The sequence below is a fragment of the Lissotriton helveticus genome, chromosome 7 (genome assembly GCF_964261635.1).
Source record: "Lissotriton helveticus chromosome 7, aLisHel1.1, whole genome shotgun sequence".
NCBI lineage: Eukaryota > Metazoa > Chordata > Amphibia > Caudata > Salamandridae > Lissotriton > Lissotriton helveticus.
Window position 1 is genome coordinate 259,834,429 of NC_136068.1, and position 22,018 is coordinate 259,856,446.

Below are 22,018 nucleotides of genomic sequence, written 5' to 3' on the forward strand. Positions count from 1 at the left end.
TACCCCTCCGCTATCCAGCGCCTTCCCTACTGTTGCACTCACTGGAATGGTAATAGTAATTTTTACCCCTACGCTATCCAGCGCTTTCCCTACTGTTGCACTCACTGGAGTGGGAATAGTATTTTTTACCCCTACACTATCCAACACTTTCCCTACTGTTGCACTCACTGGAGTGGGATTAGTAATTTTTACCCTTACTCTATCCAGCGCTTTCCCTATTGTTGCACTCACTGGAGTAGGAATAGTAATTTTTACCCCTCCGCTAGCCAATGCTTTCCCTACTGTTGCACTCACTGGAGTGGGAACAGTAATTTTTATCCCTCCGCTATCCAGTGCTTACCCTATTGTTGCACTCACTGGAGTGGGAATAGTAATTTTTACCCCCTCGCTATCCAACGTTTCCACTACTGGTGTGTTTAGTTTGTTATTAAATGTATGTTTTATTGAATAGTTTAATGTGTAAATTAAAAATAGAATATTTCATTTTAAATTATTTATATGTGTATATTCTATTTTGATATAATTTAAAAAATGTATACATTAAATAAAGAAAATAGTTAATAAAATGTTTTTAAGTACATATATTGATATGTACACTGTTTTTTGTGTTTATATGTATTAAATTAAGTTGATTAGTTATAATTAGTTAAAATATATATTACATTAAATTTATTTTGTTAATAGTATTTAATTATTTTATTTCAGTTATGTTAAGTCAATATTTTTTACTTCTATATTTTTTACATTAATATTTTCGTGTCGATATTATTGTACTTACCTGTTTATGTAAAGGAATTCGATATTTTTGTTATCGATATTTTTTTCATAGATATTTTCAATATCGATATTTTAACATGGAACCAACCCAACATGTATACATCAACTAACTATTGACCTAATGGCTGCATGCACCTTAAAAATATGAAATAGCACTGTGATAATACGAAGCTGAAAGCGCTGTTCAAAGTTAGGCTCAGATTCATGCTGAGAAGGGATGCAAGCTGTTTGATTGAGGGCCTATTCATTGATGGTGCTTGATGTGTTAAAAAAGAGCTGCCTATAAGAAATGTGGATGTCCAGGGTTGTTGGAGGCCCAAATCAAGGTATGAATTACTAGAAAAAAACAATATTGAAATAAGCCTCCCATGTTAGTTAAGCTGCACCTGAGCTGGCCTCAGTGCACTGTTGCACATAGAACTTTGAAGCCTGGGGTATAAGACATGTAGGTTAGTGGGGGTTGGCTTCACAATCACTGGGTTGAAATCTACCCTTAAAGGCTTTATCCCATTAAGATTCTGTATTCAAACTCAACTCTTATGGTGCTCTGGAACTGTAGAACGCAGTGCAGACTGCTGGATTTCTTGTGTCTGCAGGTGAGAATGACTATTTATGCACTGTCTGTGCATTACAGAGGCGAGTCATCATTCTGTGAGATGAACTGTCACAGGATGCAATGTTTGGATGTGGCCAAGTGTGCTTAGGCTCTTGTAATGAGCGAGCTGGAAAAATCTGCAGGGGTCCGAAGTGCATATTATGCAGACTTGATCACACCTAGAGGGCATATTTACAAGCCCCTTGCGCCGCCGGTGCGTCACTTTTAATATGAGAAAATGTGGCACACTGGAGAAGCCATCAAGTCCACATCCCTCAGATACATTTCAGCCAGAACATGGCAGGGGAATAAATGCTTCACTGGGCACACTGATTTTAGTGCAGCAAGCACCAACATCCAAAGTTAAATCCAATTTTTAAGGTACATTTTGTAATATTTGCTTCTTATTTCACTCGCATAACAAACTTGGACCCCTGTGGATTTTATTGTGTGCAGAAATATTACACCCTCCTCCAGTGCACTCATAATTGGGCGGCCTACGTATCCACAAGGGTGAGCGATCTCAGTCAATATCAGTTTCTTCCTTAAGCGGTGGCATATGAAAGGGTTGCCTCATGACAGGCTCTTCTCAGAGCGTTTTACCTGTAGCACAGCTGTGTGTTACATCTCTCTACAGCTCTTTCAGAGTTACTGACTAATCCATTGTTGCCAAGCACGATTGTTCACACAGACCACAATAATCCTGAAACTGATTTCATACCACCATACTTTGAATTAGAAAATATTCTGGAAGGCAAGGAATGCCAAAGACGATCATTGCTCTAGCTTCACAATAAATCCTTCATTTACTGTCCTCTGAATTGTCTTCATTTTGAAGCAAAATTACAATAGTAATGTTCCCAATTACATTTTTTTACCAGAATAGCGATACCACACTTCAGCTGACCTGTCACCAAGGGGTAATCTGCAGCAAAATATGTTTGCAGACATAAATATTATTTCCGTTATGATTATTTTCTTCCGTCTAAAGGCGTCTCCTCTTAATGTTGCACTAAGAGTAATTTCATGCGTGATGTGATTTTGTACCTAAACATGCTTTCTGACTCCTGCGGATGTTGCACCAGAGGTTATTATACACTTAATTGTTATTTTGTCCTTAAATGTGATATAACACCTTAACCTTTTTGCTCCTGAATTGATTGTTTACCCTCCTCTGAAGGTGAATGCAGAGATATTTTACTCTTTAATGAGATTCTGTACCAAAATATGATTTTGCACCTATGTGTGATACCATACTTCTGCGCTGCTCTTCTTCAAGGGCGACTTTGTACCTTAATGTGATCTAACATCTAAATGTGATTTTTGCAAGTTAATGTAATTTTTTTTCCTTAATGATGCCCATATATATACTCATGTTGCATTAAGGGTGATTTCGCAGCCTAATGTGCTACCAACAAAATGTGTTGTCATTCTAACGCATACCTTTTACACATTTTACGCGTAATCTGATATATTACTACCATTTCTTTCTTTGTACTGGGTGACTGCACTAAAATACGTTGCCTTATTTCAGGTGACTTTGCACAGAGGATATTTTTACACCTTTAAAAACTTTCCAAAGTTCAGCCAATGCAGCAGTAATTTAACACCAATAAGTGATTTTGCATGTAAAATCGATGTTGTACCTAAATGTGGTTTTATACTTAAATGTGATCTCGCACCTAAATTGGATTTTGAATCCTAAAAGTAATGCTGCATATAAATGTGTTTTTTGCACCTAAAGTAATTTTGCACCAGCATGTGATATTGCACCTAAGTGTGATTTTAGACCTTTCTGCACTCTTGCAGATGATACACTAAATGTGACTTTATACTTACATGAGCTTTAACTCCTAAATATGATACCGGAATCCTGCTGACTTTGTACTAAGAGCTTTTTGCAAATAGATGTGCCTTTTCAAGAATACTGCACACTGCTCTGTTTTAGCTACAGTTCTGTCTCACAACTACTGAACTACTATTTCTTCATAGAAAAAACGGCTCTTTTTGTTCAGCTATGGCAACTGTACTCGCTGTCAATCTTTCATCCCTGAATGTATCCTAAATTGGCTTCCCAGACTGCAAACCCTACGCAAGACCATTAAGTCTGCAGCAGGCTGTTGAAAGCTCATGTTAATGGAGAGCTAATCCCTACAGCATTAAGAGCCCTGTTTTGTATTTCCACGAGAAATAAGCTTATTTTCAAAGTATTGACGTCCTACAAATATCACTGGATGACTGGGCATCACCTGTCTGCCCACGTACGTATTTACACATTTGTTAGGCTAATACAGTCTCCATCAACACGGTTCTTTAAAACATGCTAATAGTTTAATGGACTAGGGCTTAACCATAGGGGTCTAATCACCTAAAGTAAAGTTCATCAGGCACTGATGTAGAAAAAACAAGCATAGATGGCTGTTCTTTAGTGGCTATCTTAACGATATGGAAGATGTTGATAAATATTTCCCCTTTTTCAGTTCTTGAAGCCCATTTCTGCTATTACTCCTTGCTGTGCTTTAGGACTATAAAATATGTTCATGCACTCTCTGTTATGTTATATGCAGTTTTATAACGCGCTCAATTACTGCCGGAGTATCCTGGCGCGGAATCCTGGAAGGAAAGTGCAAAATGCCATAACAGTCGAAGGAGCATCTAAAAAGCGATTTTAAACAGATACGTTTTCAAAGCTTTTTTAAAAAGACCAAAGTTCAAGTTAGACCGCAGGGGCAAAGGGAGACCATTCCAGGCGGTCGCCACTCTAACCGCAATTGACTGCCTGACTAGCCGAGATCGTCGAAATCGAGGGACCTGCAACAGATGTTGGGCGGCAGAGCGCAAAGGTCGATTGGGGAGATAGCGGCAAAACCTTTTCATCAAATACTTAGGGCCTTGGCCATAAATGGCTTTATGGGCCAAAGTAAGTATTTTGATACTCTGATAGCATCTACTTGCACAGAAGGAGGAGCTTCTATGATAGTGCTGACATCTACCTATGTAAGAAAACCCAGCATTTATAGTTATATCCTGCACCTAGCAAAGTATCAGACTTTAAAGTGTGACTGGCCATTATGAGACAAGAGGCTAAACTGTTATCACCCCCTCCATCTTCCTGTATCGCCCAGAGCACGCTTTCTTTTCTGAGAGACCTGTTCTCCCTATTTGTGGTCTGTATTTTGACCAACCTGACTGAGACACTCTATGGAATCATTTTTCATGCAATTCAGAGTAGCAGCCAAATGTGTTGTGCTGTTTTGAACAAAGGGGGAATACACAGTGCAGAACCAAATCTACTAAGATTGGGCTGCAGGGGCTGTCATCACCTCCGCTCGCCCTGCAAAAGGCTGCAATGCATTTCCAACTTGAGAGGTCAGTGTGGATTTGTATGTGAAGCAAACCCACCATGTACACATTTTAATTTTTGATGAACATCGAAAAAACCCACACAGTTGATGTGTGCTGCTCACTTCAGCATGCAGCAAAATAAGACAGCAAACAGTTGGAGAAGAAATGGCACACCAGCAAGGACACCTCTGACAGGGCAGCCTTCAGGACCTCCCTCAACCTCTACTACCACCTGCTGAGGGCAACAAAGAAGACAGCCTTTGCCGCACGCATTTAATCTAGCACCAACAACACCAAGGAACTTTTTAATACTGTTAAGGAATTCTCCAACTTGGCTGCCAGCGAAAACAACATCAAACCCTCACAGGAGCTGTGCGATAACCTTGCCACTCCTTCCATGACAAAGTTGCAACCATATACAGAAACTTCGAAAGCCCAAGTCACACCTACGGACTTTCTTGACAGATATGCCACCACATTAAACAACACAGACCACCTGGAACATCCTCTACACCCAGGCCATCACCTCCACCAGGAAATCCATCCACTCTAGAGCTCCCAAAGACCGATGCCCACACCACACCTTTAACCTCAGAAACCAAATGATTGGTCAGGAACTCACTGCCCTACTCAACTCCTATCACCACCGCAACATTTTCCGATGCCTGGAAACACGCCAAAGTCAGACCACTACTTAAAAAACCTTCCGGCGTCCCCAGAGAACTAAAAAAAACAGGTTAATCTCCTTGCACCCAATTCCCTGTGAAGATACTGGAAAAGATCATCAACAATCAACTCATGACACACCTGGAGCAGAATCAGCTACTCAACGCATCCCAATACGGCTTCCGCAGCAATCACAGCATAAAAACTGTCCTGATCGCAGCCACTGACAACATCCAAACCCTCCTTAAATGAGCAGAATCATCAGCTATGACCCTCCTCGACCTCTTTGTAGCCTTTGACACCGAACCCACCACACACTGATCGAAAGACTCCACCACATTTACATCCAAGGGTAAGTGCACAAATGGATCAACTCCTTCCTCACCAGAAGAACCCAGAGGATCCAACTCCCACCTTTCACCTCTGAAACCAAGGAGATCACCTGTGGTGTCCCCCGGGGATCATCTCTCATCCCCGTGCACTTCAACACATATATGACTCAGCTGTCCTACATTGTCAGATCCCACGGTCTCAACATATTTTTCTATGCAGATGACAACCAACTTATCAACTTACTCACTGATAACCCCACCACCATCAGAATCATCTTCCACAGTTGCATGACAAACGTCGCCAACGGGATGAAGAACAACTTCCTGAAGCAAACCACAGACAAGAAGGAAGTACTGATCATTGGCCATAGCAGCAACACATCAAACAATTCCTGGTGGCCATCAGACATAGGACCCGCACCCACTCCCTCCAACCACATCATACACCTCGGAATCATCATTGACAACAAGCTAACCTAGAAATCACAGATCAACGGGGTCTCCTCCGCCTGCTTTCTCACTCAACGCATGCTACGTAAGATTTTCAAGTGGCTACCCCTATGCATAAGGTCCACTGTGACACTAGCCCTTATCACCAGCCGACTGGACAATGGCAATGCCCTCTAAGTAGGATATCACCGCACACCTTCTACAGAGACTTCAGACCGTACAGAACGCTGCACCTAGATTCATCCTCTGCCTTCCTCGGCGAACCCACATCCCACCCCACCCTAGGAAAATCCACTGGCTCCCTGTACAGAAGAGATGCCAATTCAAGCTGCTGACCCATGCACACAAGGCTCTACAAAACCAAGGACCCACCTATATTAACCACCTCCTGAACTTCCACCAACCATTGAGAAGACTACACTCACCTCCCTTTCACTTGCCCATACTCCCAGCATCTACCAAAGTAAAGCGGAAGATGCTCCTTCCGCCACATCGCAGCGAAGACCTGGAACAGCCTCCCCACACACCGTGGCTTTGTCAACACCTACGTGTATTTGCACTGATCCACCCTGGTAACAATCCAGCAACGCCGCTGTGACTCAAAGCGTCGCAAAGTGTTGAGAACAGAGCATCTTTCCAATATAAAATACCTTTTGTGATAAAAGTAAATACCTTGACCTGCTTGATCCACTGTCGCCAATAAGCTCAAATGGCCATATGAGGCAGCAACTACAACTTACCACAATGTCCGAAATTATCCCTTCCAAGTAAGACAGCATTGGGGGAAATAGGATCTCATGAAGTGATTAAAGAGAATTAACTCTGGGTTGAATTGATAGGATCTTAGTTTGGTATTGGAATTAATGTGCTTTACATTTGGTGAACAAGGATTTGAAAACTCTCATTTGGGTTGTAAGTGTTTTTAGTGCCCTGGTGTCTTGATTTGTTACACTATTTGTTTCTGCTTTTATTTTTTAAAAGATTGCAACAGTCTTGGTCTGATTTAAGCAAACTGCATGAAAGTCGCATTGTCAATAAAATTACTAGGCACCATTCCAAAAAGGTCACCTATTAGAAATAGGGGACCCTTCAAGTTATGGTTGAACAGGAAAAGGAGAGGAAAAAACACAGACACGCTGATATGCCTTGACCCAGGTTGTAATAGCCACGGTCCTGTCACACCTGGACTACGCAAACTCTGTCTACCTGGGCATGCCACTGTACCTGTATAAAACGGCTACAGATGGTCCAGAATCAGGTCGCCAGATTGATCCTCCAACAGCCCAGGTGGCAACCGACTACACCATTCATGAGGAAACTGCACTAGCTCCCCATCCTCCAACGCTGCACTTTTAAAACTGGATGCTTGATCTTCAAATCCTTGCACGGTCAAAATCCCATATTCATAAATAACCTGATACTTAAGCACACCCCATCCCGCAATCTTTGATCAGCTCACCTCTGGCTCCTTTCCACCCCCAAGTTCAAACAGAAATGGCTAGGAGGCTGCAGATTTGCGGCCCTTGCCCCCAGACTGTGGAACTCCTTTCCCCTGGAGATCCGGCCTTGCACTGACCTTCTGCAATTCAGAAGGTCACTCAAAACTTGGCTATTTGCACAAGCCTACAACCGACTCCTCCGCAGGTAATGGACAGTACCCTATCACAGCGCCATGAAACTAACAAGTGTACGTGCACTTTACAAATTATTCTTAACATTAACATCAACTGATATACTAAAACATTGCTCCCCTGCTCACGGTACGGTGAGTCGAGGGTGTGTCCTCTGACGCCTGAGAATGACCTGTTGGGGAGTCAAGGGAGCGCTGCCGCGGAAAAAGCTTCACTGGAAAATTCTAGACAGCCACTGCGGTGACTCTCTTACTCTGATCCAAATGAGAAGGCTGAGTGGTGACAAGGTCCACACCAACTGGAGCAATAAGTTGCAGAATGAGCTTGGAGACAAATCAGAAACCATTCACAGTGAGAAAATAGCAGGCTCTCCAGACCCTTAGGTCATCATTTCAGTGTTGTGGAATAATCATGTTATTTCCCAACTCAAGACTTGCTGTTACTGGGGGTCTGGTTAATTCCGGGTGTGGAGAAATAAAGGGGATTACTAGTTTTTGGCTTGTTTCTTTTACAATTTCTGCCCTTAGAGTCTGTCGGGATTATGTGACCATTCATAAAGATGGCGTTTCTGGGCTATTTACTATATTTTTTAGTAGGAGTTTGTGTGGTTCACAGTATTGCATCAACTTACTACCACGTGTACCCACGCAACTCTTTGTAAATCTAAACCTCAAAAGCTTAGTTATAGAATGTCACAGAGAGGAAACTACTGGTAAACTGATTTCTAAGTACTTAACATGTTTTTGTTCTTTAAAGTCATGTGGTATTACTGCGATAGAAAATGTGTTAATCCCAACTTCAGAGGCTGGGAATGTAATGCCTGTTCGCACCATCACAAAGCTGGTGCGAACTTTGTACTGTTGAATGTGTAAAACGTGGAAAAACTGCTTCTATAAGCTATTCCACAATTAATGCTAAAGTTCTAGTTGCACTTATGCAGTTATTTAATTGTGATACTACCACAAAGTATCTAATAAACCTTAAAGTACCTACTTAGTGGATTTCTATTTTAGGTAATTGCTGCAAATGTTAAAAATTATATGAAAAGATGAAGATCTGGGTTCAACTGAGTTGATTAGCTTAACCCGGTGGATCAGCTGTGGATTTAAGAACTAGTCCAGGTAGATTAGAGTAAAAGTAGGTATGAGAGAAAAGGGCTTAGTGACAATATAATATCAGGAAAGTGGAAAATCAGAAGTTGATCCAGTTTCTGCAGAAGAAAGGACTTTAGCTTCAGCCTTTTCCCACGCATTTTAAATACGATATTTTTCTGCAGCAGACTTTAAACCAGGAGCCACATGACATGTTAAGCAACAGATTAAACTGTCATCGATAAAGGATGGCAGATTACTAATATCTATATTTTCGTTTTAACATGACTTAATTCTTTCCATAGAAATTAAATCCTTAAAGCAGATTGCAAGGATTTTCTAAAGGCTTACTCAGCCAACCGGGTTCTTGTGCGTTCAGCTGTTAGGCCCACATCCAGTGCAAACATGGAAGTCCCCAGCTGTACTCAGCACTGAGAGTCCAGTCAGTGTTTATTAGATGTTATAAATATTATATATATCTATACTACTAATATAAAGAGAGAACTGTGTCCTTTGAGCCAGGTAAACTCAAAAAGTACACCACCAACCACAACACCCAATGCAGCGTTGGAAAGGGGAGGTCCAGGAGATGGACATAGGCTATATAAATGGACACCATATACACTAAAAAGGGGGGGCGCCATCAGTGGTAAAGTAGTCCCTTCTGGGCATTAGATGTGGGTGTTAACATTCAGAGAGGGAAGTTGTGGGCGTTAACATTGTAGTTCACAGTGAAAAATCAAACAGTGAGGAGATGTGGGCGTGAGATGTGGGCGTTAACATTCAGAGAGGCAAGTTGTGGGCGTTAGATGGCGAGGAGAACATTGAGATGCGAGGAGATGTCACGATGCAAAACCAAACACATTCGCGCTCACAGTGCAGAGTATTTCAACCATTCGTGCTCACAATGCAGCGTATTTGAAACGCGCAATAATCACAGTGCAGCATATTTCAAACACGAAATATTCACTCACACACACACATCTTCGGGTAGGCAGATTCATTGACCTGGGCGTTACCGTTGTACGCTGACATCAGGGACGGGGCGCGGCTTGCATTCACAGCCGATCAATCACGCCACATAACTCGCATAACACATGCAAGCCTTGCGAGGAATATTTTATAAACGATTTCACCATTGGTCACGCTCCTGTTTGTCACAGGGGGATGACCTCAAGCAAAAGAGGTGCGGCTTACACGGCGTTTCACGGCTTAGGCGAGTAAGTGTTCTGCCGTTCTGAAGCTGCAATATTTATCGCATGGAGATATCATACATAAAAAAACAGGCTTTTGCATGGGCCTTAAGCGAGTCAGCTTTCACCACAGTACTTGCATTCTAAACCTAAGAACAAAGCTACGGATTCACTCGCCGCTATCTGTGTTACCACAGTAACACTCCCACTTATTGCGGCGCTAAGGAGAAAACTTGACTTCAGGGCTTAAACAAATATTTCACTCGCCAACATCACCAAGTGCAACATAAAATATCGTCTTGGCAGAAGCAACAACATTCTCACGGGGGGGGCAAGGACAAACAAGGAAACACGAGTAACATTAACTAGAGGGACCTTTCGCCAACAAGATTACACAATTTACTTTACAACGTCGGGATATATATATATTTTCACATGCACCCTGTTGTTTTGCTCCACTATGAAGAAACCTCAGCCTCACCTGGTTCTATGATCAACGCATAGTTACTTAATCGAACTTACAAAGTAAAACAAAAGAAAATCTTTTCTCAAAAATGTGCGTTCACACACACATTATATATATATATATATATATATATATATATATATATATATATATATATATATATACACACACACACACACACACTCTCTCTCTCTCTTCAGATCATGGAGTGTATACTCATGTAGAAACATATTTTTTTTCATTATTTCCACATCTATGGTTTGTGCAGTTGCTTGAAGTTTACCCAATATCGACATGGATTTATATGCAGTGTTAGACAAAAATAATTTATTCCCAAAATTTCAGATTTGATTGTGATATAGAGATGGGGCTGGTATTTCAAGCATATTGTCCTATCAGATAGAGGACGCATATCTGAAAACAGCAATTATCATACATTTTGGATTATTGATTCTTCTGTGACTTGCTTTCTCTGGTTGTCCTTTAATTGAATATGAAACAATGTGCTTGAATCGATTATCAAGCACTTAATACAATAATGATTAGAAATAACTTGCTGCTGTTAATAATACAGTGTTTGTTTAATTGCTTGGGCTTTTTTAGCGCGGCTGGGCAATGGTAACATGTCCGATGGCACGACATTTTGCCATTAAACACAGAAGCAACAGGGATCTGTTGGAGTTTTTCAGCATTGATTGCGTGCCAGTACAAAGCAGAGGGGGCGACAGGGTGTTAAAATTAAGAAGACTGGAGTCTCGCTACATAATTGACCTTCAGACAAAGAGCCCTTACGGGTTGAACAGTGGGGAAGAAATGACAGTACATTTGGGACTTTAGGTAATGTGCAGTAAACAGTATGTAGCCTGATAGGCAGTGGACAGGGGAGGAGTAGAAGTAACATGTGGGAAGGAGAGACACCCATGAATGAATTTTCTTCTCTGATTCCACCGTCTACTTAGCCTGACTTTTGTCTTCTTTTCTTGTTGGTTTTCTTATCTTTTGAAGTATGGGAGAAGTGCCGATACACGGCGACACAACACAGAAGGACGTTTGGGCAACCATGAGTATTTGGTTGTCATTAGCCGATCCACTGCCAGATTATATGACTCAGGATATTTGTGCCGCCACAATACATTGTAAAACCAATGCTAGTGTAACACCGATTGCCATATAGGTACACGATCACCAACAGGGATAAATATTATTCCCAGTCCGCCTCTAAAAAATATAGGTCGGCTAGGAAAGGGAGGTAACCTAGGCGGTTTAACCGCGAGGGCTTTTTTAGCACGGCTGGGCAATGGTAACATGTATGATATAAATACGAAGCGTGTGCAATACCTGTGAAATGACATATTCAAAGATGGCGCTTGCAGTAAGAACGCAATGTTGTCCTTTGTTTGTTGCAATGATGCTCACAATGATGTAAAAACAAGGCGGCCTCCAACGCCCGTGGTGGTACACTGACGAAGGAGCACTTCCTAAACGAGTCTGTAAAAATAAATCCACTGCTGTGTTGAGATAAATACCCAGAGAGTGCTGGTTTCATTTTTCTTCGGAGGAAGGGATTTTGGGAGCAGAAGCTATTTTGCGGAGCACCACCGCATCGAGGCACCCACCCATGGAGTGACCCGCTTTGAGGTGCACTGGAGCGTGATATATATATATATATATATATATACATATATATACACACACACACACACACACACTCTCTCTCTCTCTTCAGATCATGGAGTGTATACTCATGTAGAAACATATATATTTTTATTATTTCCACATCTATGGTTTGTGCAGTTGCTTGAAGTTTACCCAATATCTACATGGATTTATATGCAGTGTTAGACAAAAATAATGTATTCCCCAAATTTCAGATTTGATTGTGATATAGAGATGGGGCTGGTATTTCAAGCATATTGTCCTATCAGATAGAGGATGCATATCTGAAAACAGCAATTATCATACATTTTGGATTATTGATTCTTCTGTGACTTGCTTTCTCTGGATGGCTCCCTGTTGTTGTTTGTCCTTTAATTGAATATGAAACAATGTGCTTGAATCGATTATCAAGCACTTAATACAATAATGATTAGAAATAACTTGCTGCTGTTATTAATACCGTGTTTGTATCATCATGTATGATTTTCAAGGGTGAAAAATCGAAGACCGCTCATAGAGCCAACAATGAATACAAGTTTGATCCATTAAGCCTGAATAAATTCCCTTGCTGTCTTCCAAAGTTTTGTAAATTAAGTCCTGCAGTATGTAACATACATATTTATATTTCAAACCTGCCTCACAATTTTTAACCCAGAGGCCTGGGGACCCCATAGAGTGTTCGCAGAAGCAGTGAACAAAGATCACTTGCATTTGAGACAACAAAAGAACATACAAGATCCTACCAAGAGAAATTTCCCCAAGGAACAACAACTAGCTATGAACAGTATCTGCAGAGACAAATCCATAGAATATAAGCCATCAGACAAAGGCGGTAACATTGTGTTACGGACACGTGACCAATATGATATGGAGGCACAGTGGCAGTTGTCAGATAGGAACTGATATCTAAGAACCAATGAAAAAACCCATAATCAGAGCATCACGGTGTACCACCAGTTGATACGAAATTGGTATAAGAGCAAAGTGTTGGAAACTGATGAATATTTATATCTTCAGTGTCTACCTACCATTACACCTACATTTCATCATCTCCCCAAGATCCAAAAAGACAATAAACACCCTCTGGGAATACCAACTGTTTCCTCACAAGGGAGTCTAACAGAACATTTACCCATCTACATAGACCATTTTCCATTGCAACTGGTGCTGAAATTGACCTATTACATCAGAGACACCAAGGACTTTTTGAAACATTTCAATGAGGTATAATGGAAAGACGGTTTCCAACTGGTGGCCCTGGACAACTCTAGTCTGTATACTTGCATCACACATAAGTATGGGCGGAGGACAACACAATTCTTTTTGAAAAATCGCCCTTTGAAATTCCTGGAACATAATGCCATGCTGATCGAATTTATAGAGTTGTCTTAATAACACCATTTTTCTTTTCAAAGACCAATACTACAGACAGGTCTCGGGGACTGCCGTGGGCACCTGCTTCACCCCAAGCTATACAAATGTATTTGTAGGTTGGTGGGAGGATCGGGTGGCCTGGGCGGTCTCTAATGCCAGCCAATGTGGTAGCGTGGCATCGATACATCAATGACCTCTTCCTGATTTGGTGGGGGCCACCTGAGTCAGCTAGGGTATATATCGATGTTTTGAATGCCAATGAATTCAACTTGAAATTTACGGGTGAAGTCAGTTCTCAGTCAGTAAATTCTCTAGACTTGACAATTTGTGTCTTTGAAGCGAGACTGTGTACCATGCTGTATAGAAAACCTACAGCAGGTAATTCAACACTTTACGTCAAAAGTAGTCATCCTGATTTGCTCAACAGCAGTATTCCCTATGGTGAGCTTTTGAGACTAAAAAGGAATAAAACTAGAGACCAATATTTCCAATTAGCTGCCAAAGAGAGCATGGCTCGTTTCAGCTCCAGAGCGTATAGCAATCAAACCTTAACACAAGCTTTAAAAAGTGTTAACTCTCTAGCTAGGTTAGATTTATTAAAAGATACACAAAAAGACACCAATGATATCTGTAAATTCAGGATGATTACCAAATTCTCAGAGAATGCCAATGACTTGAGGAGAATCATGCATAAGAACTGGCATACTTTGAAAACAGATTCCATCATAGGTCAGGACATACCGCCTAGCCCCTTGCTCACCTTTAGAAAAACCAGGTCCCTTAGTAATACCTTGGTCTGTAGTCATCAGGCAAAAGAAGCCATAGGGTCTAGATTGACAACATTACATGGCTTCTTCCCATGTGGGAAATGCAAGACTTGCTGCAATAGCAGGAAAATCCTTTCACTCAACATTCCAGGTCTGGACAAACCTAGACATCTCAGCAAATTCATGACTTGCATGACACCATATACGGTCAATTGCATGACAATCACATGTGGATTGCAATACATTGCAAGCACCATAAATCCCACTAAGGTCCTCATACTAGAGAATATGAGGGCCATTACAAATGGGGAGGCCTTATATCCAGTGGCTAGACTCTTTGATAAGGAGCACAACAGGAATAGTGACCTGCTGACCTTCTGTATTGATCATGTCCCTGTTGATTCAAGGGGCAAGGATAGAATCCTTAGATTAAGAAGACTTGAATCTTGTTATATAATTGATCTACAGACTATGGCCCCAAAAGGTATGAATAGTAGTGAAGAACTGGCAGTTCATCTGGGGGAGTAATTGTCTAGGTGCCCTCATTAACTGAATTGATACAGCATGTACGTTAGATCTCCTATCTGGATTCCTCTCTTTTAATCGTTTTTATCTTGACTCCATCGCTCCTCCCTTTTCATATATATATATAACTTTATTTCAATAATGAAATAACACCAACTTTCTATTTTTCTGCACTATTATGTAGGACATAGGAATTATTTATTCTTAATAGCACTAAAAATAGTAATAGGCCGGTTATTTAGGCTTATTAATGGCAGGTACTGGAGGTCCATTCAGGGTGTAATGCAGTGGACACCAATTTGGGGATGATGTTCAATAATTTTACTTGGTTTTGTAATGACTGGATACAGGCCCCATTTAGGGTGAGATATTGCAAATTTATTCCTGATTACGGTCATGTATAAACCCTCCTTCACCATGATTTATCTTGAATGTGTGGTATAAACATTTTTTATATTTATACAACAGAATGGGAGTGTAAAAACAAAACACATCAATACCTATACTGATGTTGGAACATTGAAAATGTTACCATAACATTGCCACAATAGCCGAATTGAGTACTAGCAACATCATGGTAAGATGGCACTATATTGTAAACAACGAAGAGATCCATATATCCTTATATATATATATATATATGTGATCAAGGCCGGTCATCGGCTGAAATGCGTCATGGTGGACTCGATGTGAGATAATAAAAAATGAATTTTTCACGCAACCGGGGCTACGCTCAATTTTATCTCTAGGAGGAGAATGGCAGCTGAAGAATTTTAACTTTGTCTTATTGTAATCACATTTATCAGTATTCAAATAAATATGATAAATTATCTCAGGTCAGGGTACTGTGCTGAAGGGGCCCCCTGGAGCTCGGGTACCCCCACTTCGTGGGCTGCGGCTTCCTATGTTACGCCATTGCTTGAAGGCCACTCTTTCGCTTGCTTGGCCGCTTTCTAAAGGAATAAGTTAAATCTCCTTCTCCAGATCACAACAAATCTAACTTTCCATGTGGAACTTAAACTTTACTAGCTCTCATTAAGAAATGTCTCTTTGTTTTTCCTGCAGTTTGAATAATTTAAGTCAGTAGAAGGATACCGTCTGGTACCCATGCACTACATAACCTCATTAATCAACCAATCAATATGCCACTTGCTGAAATGGTCCAACAGGGGACAAAGGATGCTAGGTGTGAGATTAAGCAGGACTACAACATTGTGATACTACTCTATATTTTCTAATTCAACAATTGCAAATGAAGGATATTAAATGCCATCACAACTCCAAACTTCCCTGCCATCTTGTTATGAAGAAATGATCAAAACTAGAACAGGGGTATTTTTGGTGTCCACACCTGGCCCACACGTTCTGTGAGTACATTGGAAACTCCAAAGCTTGTGTTAGAAGGAAATCTGTATTACAAGGGTCACACAGCGGCTATTAACCTATGACAACAGAATTAGTAATTATTTACTTGTAAGATCTTCCAGAATTCCAGGCATATAATTCTGTACTTGCCATTTGTACATGTAGTGAGTAACAAAGGGTTCCACCAATCCCAGTGTCCTACATATAACCTGTTTGTTTCTTGGCTTTGGGCTACCTTTTGTGGGGAACTAAGCCTAGACCCACAACAATTGTCTAGTAATCATCAGTTATTCCTAAAGACAGTGGTCCCTAGACAGTTATGAAATTGGAGCAAACAATAAACATAAGCTAAATAGACTATATGTTCTTTGTCCAGCCGGACAGAATTTTAATGATTAGATTAATGCCCTTTCCTTTCTCTTCTTTCCCTCATCTTTTCTCCCTAAATTTTGTTTTAAATTTGCTTATATGTATCTAGACATGAAGCAATTGAATGTCTACAATTTCTCGTAAGCAGGCCTGTAAATTATCAATGTCCTCAAGATGATCCCATGCTTTTTTGCCCTAGGGATCAAAACTTCGTCAACACCCCATGTACCATGTGTATTTAAACACTGTGGATTACATTGCACAATGGTACTTTGAATGCGATTTAAGTCTGTTAAATTGTATGATATGCAGACTTTCTTCTTGCCTGAAAAAACCCTCCCCTATTCGTGTTGTCTGTCTATCTTTGTAAGTTGGGCGCAGGATGTCTTCCACTTGAAATTGAACATGAATCTCCTTTTATGCACTTATCTAATCATTAAAATTCTGTCCGGCTGGACAAAGAACATCTAGGGTTCGATTCCGATCCGGTAAAAAAAAGTCCGTACGAATCGTATCCAGAGCCCTCTCCGTACGACTCGTACACACGCCGTACGACCCGACGCAGGACGTTGCAGGGTACGATTCGTACGGGAAAAACACTCCGAACAGCTATTCAGAGCGGTTTTTCCAGAATCGGAATCGACCCCATAGTCTATTTAGCTTATGTTTATTGTTTGCTCCAATTTCGTAACTGTCTAGGGACTAATGTCTTTAGGAATAGCTTACACACCCAAGGTCCCTGACGTACTGCCTTTGGGTTCCCTTGTTGTTTAAAATAGTAATCATCAGTAGCAGCTGGCAGGGAATGTGGGTGGGGGAGTGGGACAAAATAATAAAATTTAAAAAATACCACTTGCCTCGTCTGCTAGCCACGTCTCTTCTCTGCTTCTAAGGAATCAGGAAGCACACAGGCTCCCTTACCCAACCACAAAGCTGCAATGCAACAGTGTGATTGGTCTGTGCGTTGTTGATCGGTACTCAGATTGGGACTGGGGACCGGGCATGTTTCCCACCAGGCTGTTTAATGCAGCCTTGTGGGGGACATGCAAAGTGTGCATGGCGGTTTGGCCGGGCCATGACGGCTGGCCAAGCAGTCATGCCCACTTGGAGTGTGTAAACCACTCCTCCCCCTGTACCCCCACCCTAACCCAGCCATAAACCTGTGAAAAATAAAATAATAACTACATTATTATCATTTTGTCTTTCCTGCCCAAAGAGCAGTGGGGCGATGCTCCTCAGCCTTAACGGAGTAGCTGCCCCTGGTAATCACCCCCAAAGTAAAGGACAGACAGAAAGATATTGGGTTAGTGCAATTTGCTAACAACTATGTGAATCTCTTCTCAAACCTATGCTTCGTTTTGTTCTATGTGATTCATGTCATTAACATCAGTGCTTAATTTGTGACTGTGGTTGCAGGTAGTGGACACCAGCACTCAGCTTGTGAGACCAGGACATATTTTTCATTATCAGACCTTCGCCCAAAGCAACAGAAAAAGGCATGAAAGGGAGGAAAAAGGAAAAAGAAAAATATATGTACACAGTGACAAATTGGGGAAGCAGGTATGAAAAAAGAACCAGGAAGTTTAGGTTGGAAAAAGAAAGAAGCATGAGGTGCAATCAAGACTAGGCAGCCTTGGCATTCTGCAACAACTGTGTTTGCCAAGGATTATATGAAAAACGTTACTTTCATTTATTTATTTTTCTTACAAATTATGCACTAACCCATGAATATGGCACCAACATAAGAGTAATAACAGTGAAAGATCAAGAAAGGATTATGTAGGACAATTAACAGGTGGGGCCCTCTGAAGGATTGGGGGCCCCTCTGCGCCGCAGGGCCTCCTGGAACCAGTGTTAAACCCTGAATAAGTTTGGATCTATATACCTAGAAGAAGCATGTTGAACCCTTGGATCTGACAACCTGAACTACCATTCAGCATTCTTCTGAAAGAACTTTCTTTGTAACATATGTAATATGTATGTTCTAATATTTACGTCTGTACTTTTATGGTCTCTAAATATAGGAAACACTGGACGTCAGATTGCACGGTATACTTTTTAATGCTCTGTATCTATAGATTTGCGCTTTTGTAGACATTTCCATAAATACAATTAAAGCCATTTCATAATAACGTAATAATCGCGTGAAAAAAATGCATATGTAAAGTATGTACAAGTTATATACCTATAGAAACATAATAAATAATAAAACGGCCTACACAAAGAACATTTAATTTTCTGTACAGTATGTTTAGCTCGCGTAGCAAACACCTATTTTTTGTGCTTCATGAATATATACATAATTTACTTTTAAGAAAAAAAGAGTAGCTAAAATATACTGAAAGCAAAAATATAAATAGACTCTTAGGCTGTGTTGGTTTTATGACTTTTTTTTTCTTGCTACTGCAGTACATGGATTTTCATCAAGTGCTTGCTGTGTGAATGGTAAGAAGTGTTTTATAACCGCAAAATGGCGCCCAGCGCTGGACTTTAAAGGTCATCTGTGATTTAATCATTGTCCTTGGTTTCGGAAGAGATACTGTCAAATAAAATGTCGCCCCCGTGTGCGATATTACTTAACGGCGACCTTGATTTCAGCAGCAGTTGGGCTCTCCGGCACATAAGTCTTTCCTGTTCTTGTTTCAGCTCAATGTAAGAGCGCGAAAAAGTATGGAAAATAGAAGTCACTGGAAACGCCATGAGAAGGATCCCGCTTAGAATGCTGCTCAGCGCTACAACTTGGCCTGGAATGCTTCTGGGCACCATGTCCCCATATCCGACGGTTGTCATGGTGATTACAGCCCACCAGTAAGAGGCGGGGATGCTTGTGAATTCCTGTGTTTCTGCCATTTCATTTTCAATGAGATACAGCAGGGGTGAAAAGAGTGCAATAGCTACACAAAGAAACAGCAAAAGAAGCCCAAATTCCCTGGTACAACGCCGAGCAGTGAGCCCCAATGTCTGCAGCCCCAGGGAGTGCCTGGCTAAGCGCATGACATACAAAATTCTTAGGGCCCGCAGTATCCTCAGCACCAGACCTACTTTGTCCAAGTAAATGTTGCCTGTACCCGACTTCTTCTTGCCAGCTGAAGTATTGTCCACAATCAAAGTGATATAATAGGGAAGGATCGCAACAATATCGATAAGGTTCAGTGGCCTTCTTAGAAACGCAAATTTGCTCGGTGCCTGAATAAACCTTAAAGAGAACTCTAACGAGAACCATGCCACACAAACAGATTCCACAATGAAAATGTTGTAGCACATCTTGGAACATTCACCCTGGAAAAAAAACAAAAAACAACATTCTCGTCATCACAGAAATTTATACATAATATACAATTTGAAAGCATTGTTCAAATGAAGCACTTTCTGAGCAACTTTTATGACTACAAGTAAATTGGTGGAAAGTCAGGGGTTCAAGTGAATTAAGATATCTGATTTTCCATCTTGTCTTGTTATATGTTGAAGGCCCACCATTAAGCCGGGGGCTGGACTAGACTTCTCCATTAGAACTGTAGCTACTAACCGGCATGCAGTGTCAAGCCTGAGGACATTTTGTTGACAGCTTTTTATGGAAGCTCCTTCAGAACGCAGTTCCTTTCAAGCAGGTTCGAGCGTCTTAAACATATACTTATTTTGCATGCATGAACATTGGGATTCAAAGTGAAATGGTCATTATGAATATAATATCCAGAGGTGGGCGTGTTGCTCCTCCGATGGAGACACCACCAGCATATCAAATTTGAAACATTGTGTTATAAAATTATTGTAGCCATTATATCATCCACAAACATATTGCAACTGAAAAATGAGGGTTAAGTGTACATTTGCTATAGTTAACTCCACATATCTGTATTTTGATGATATATAAAATCAATGTGTGTTGATGCAGAGTTGAAAACAGTAAATCTATACTCATCTATATGTTGAATATGGCTTCCACAGGAAGAGATTAGCAGGAATACCCGGATTGGGATCTGGTAATTCACTGCTATGATGTCACAACACTGGTTAAACAATCTGGTGAACCACTGTTGTACATTTCACATGGTAAGCACTTGCCTCCTCTTTGTTCCGCTGCCTCGCCCAGGTCTCAGACACCCAAGAGTGGGGGCAGAATGACAGTTGGTGGGGTTGACCGCTTTCTCCAACCTTTCTAGGGTCTCTGCAGGCCCAAGGGAGGCAGGAGAACAGGAGCAGGACTGTCCCTGCACCACCCGCCTTCTCCCTTGTTTGCATGGGTCTTTGCACACCCAGGTTGAGATGGGAAATGAAGCCACTCAGACAAGCTGCTCTCAAAGAGCCACTGTCAACATAGTGCTGGCTCTCTGCTCCCACTGTAAGAGTGGAGAGCCTGACTTTGGGCTGGGAGGGGGTGAGAGCGTGTAGTGGGTGGTAGGGGTGGATGAAATAACACCAGATTATTTTTACTTCAATTTTGGTGGGGTTGGCAGAGGGCAGCAGGATTATGTGGCAGCAGTCTAAGCAACTTTTTGGTCCATTACATACAGATAAATGAGTAGGGGGCATATGTATACTGGACGGATAGCAAGAGGCCATGTATTTTCTAATATTAGGAGATGGGCTTGGGATGGGATTATTCCGAGCAGGGTGTGGGTAGCTGGTTGGTCCAAGGATTTCTTTTCTAATTTACATAAGTGGGAGTATATGTTTAGAGTGGTGGGGAGATGATGGGAGGCCACATGTTCCTATATGTTATATCAGCCACGGCCCATGCAAGTAAGAGCGGTTCGGCTGGGTGGGGGGGAGGGGTTATTTCGACTGACGACGAGGGAAAATTAATGATTTATTTAATTTTCCTTGTGGTCGTCTGTTGATCCCCCAACACTGCCCCACCGCTCTTACCTGCACAGGCTGCAGCTGTGTTACGTATGGATCCCGCCTATTCTTATGCCCCTTTGTACTTACTAGAAACCAGGGCAGATGAATTGGAGATGCCATATGCAATATAAATTACCTGTTGGGTAAACTATGACTAATGGGTATGTTTTTCAACTCAGGGCTCTCAGTACCATCATAGATCAGTCGATCTTCACTCTTATTCTCTATTTGATGTCACTCGGAATCCCTCGATGAATGGCATCCCCGTTATTCCGTTACCCAGCTATAATTCTAAACATACTTCACATTATTTTTGTAGTCGATATTCTGGCTGCAACATTTTTGTAGCACAGTTTTTGTGCTCGATATTCTGACATCCACAGATTAGTAAAATCAAACAGGCTATTTTTTGGATATCTTCAATGAACATTTAATATATGAATTAACACATAACCAATTTAGTGGAGATTATTAGAGCCTTAATTGCAAAATATCCTTAAAAATAGGAACTAGGCATGTTTATCCAATTCACTCTTAAGCGGTGTTACAGTTCTACCTACTTTTGACCAAGTTA

General features: G+C 41.2%; 1 protein-coding gene across 1 annotated transcript in view; it reads right to left on the bottom strand.

Annotated features, from left to right (window-relative positions):
• Nucleotides 1-18,647: 18,647 nt before the first annotated feature.
• The window catches only part of KCNG1 (potassium voltage-gated channel modifier subfamily G member 1), a 114,590-nt gene continuing 111,219 nt past the window's right edge, over nucleotides 18,648-22,018 (bottom strand). The window contains exon 3 of the mRNA XM_078650484.1: nucleotides 18,648-19,881. Within this exon, the coding sequence (XP_078506610.1) occupies nucleotides 19,111-19,881 (771 nt within the window). The 3' untranslated portion in view covers nucleotides 18,648-19,110. The remainder of the gene's footprint in view (nucleotides 19,882-22,018) is intronic.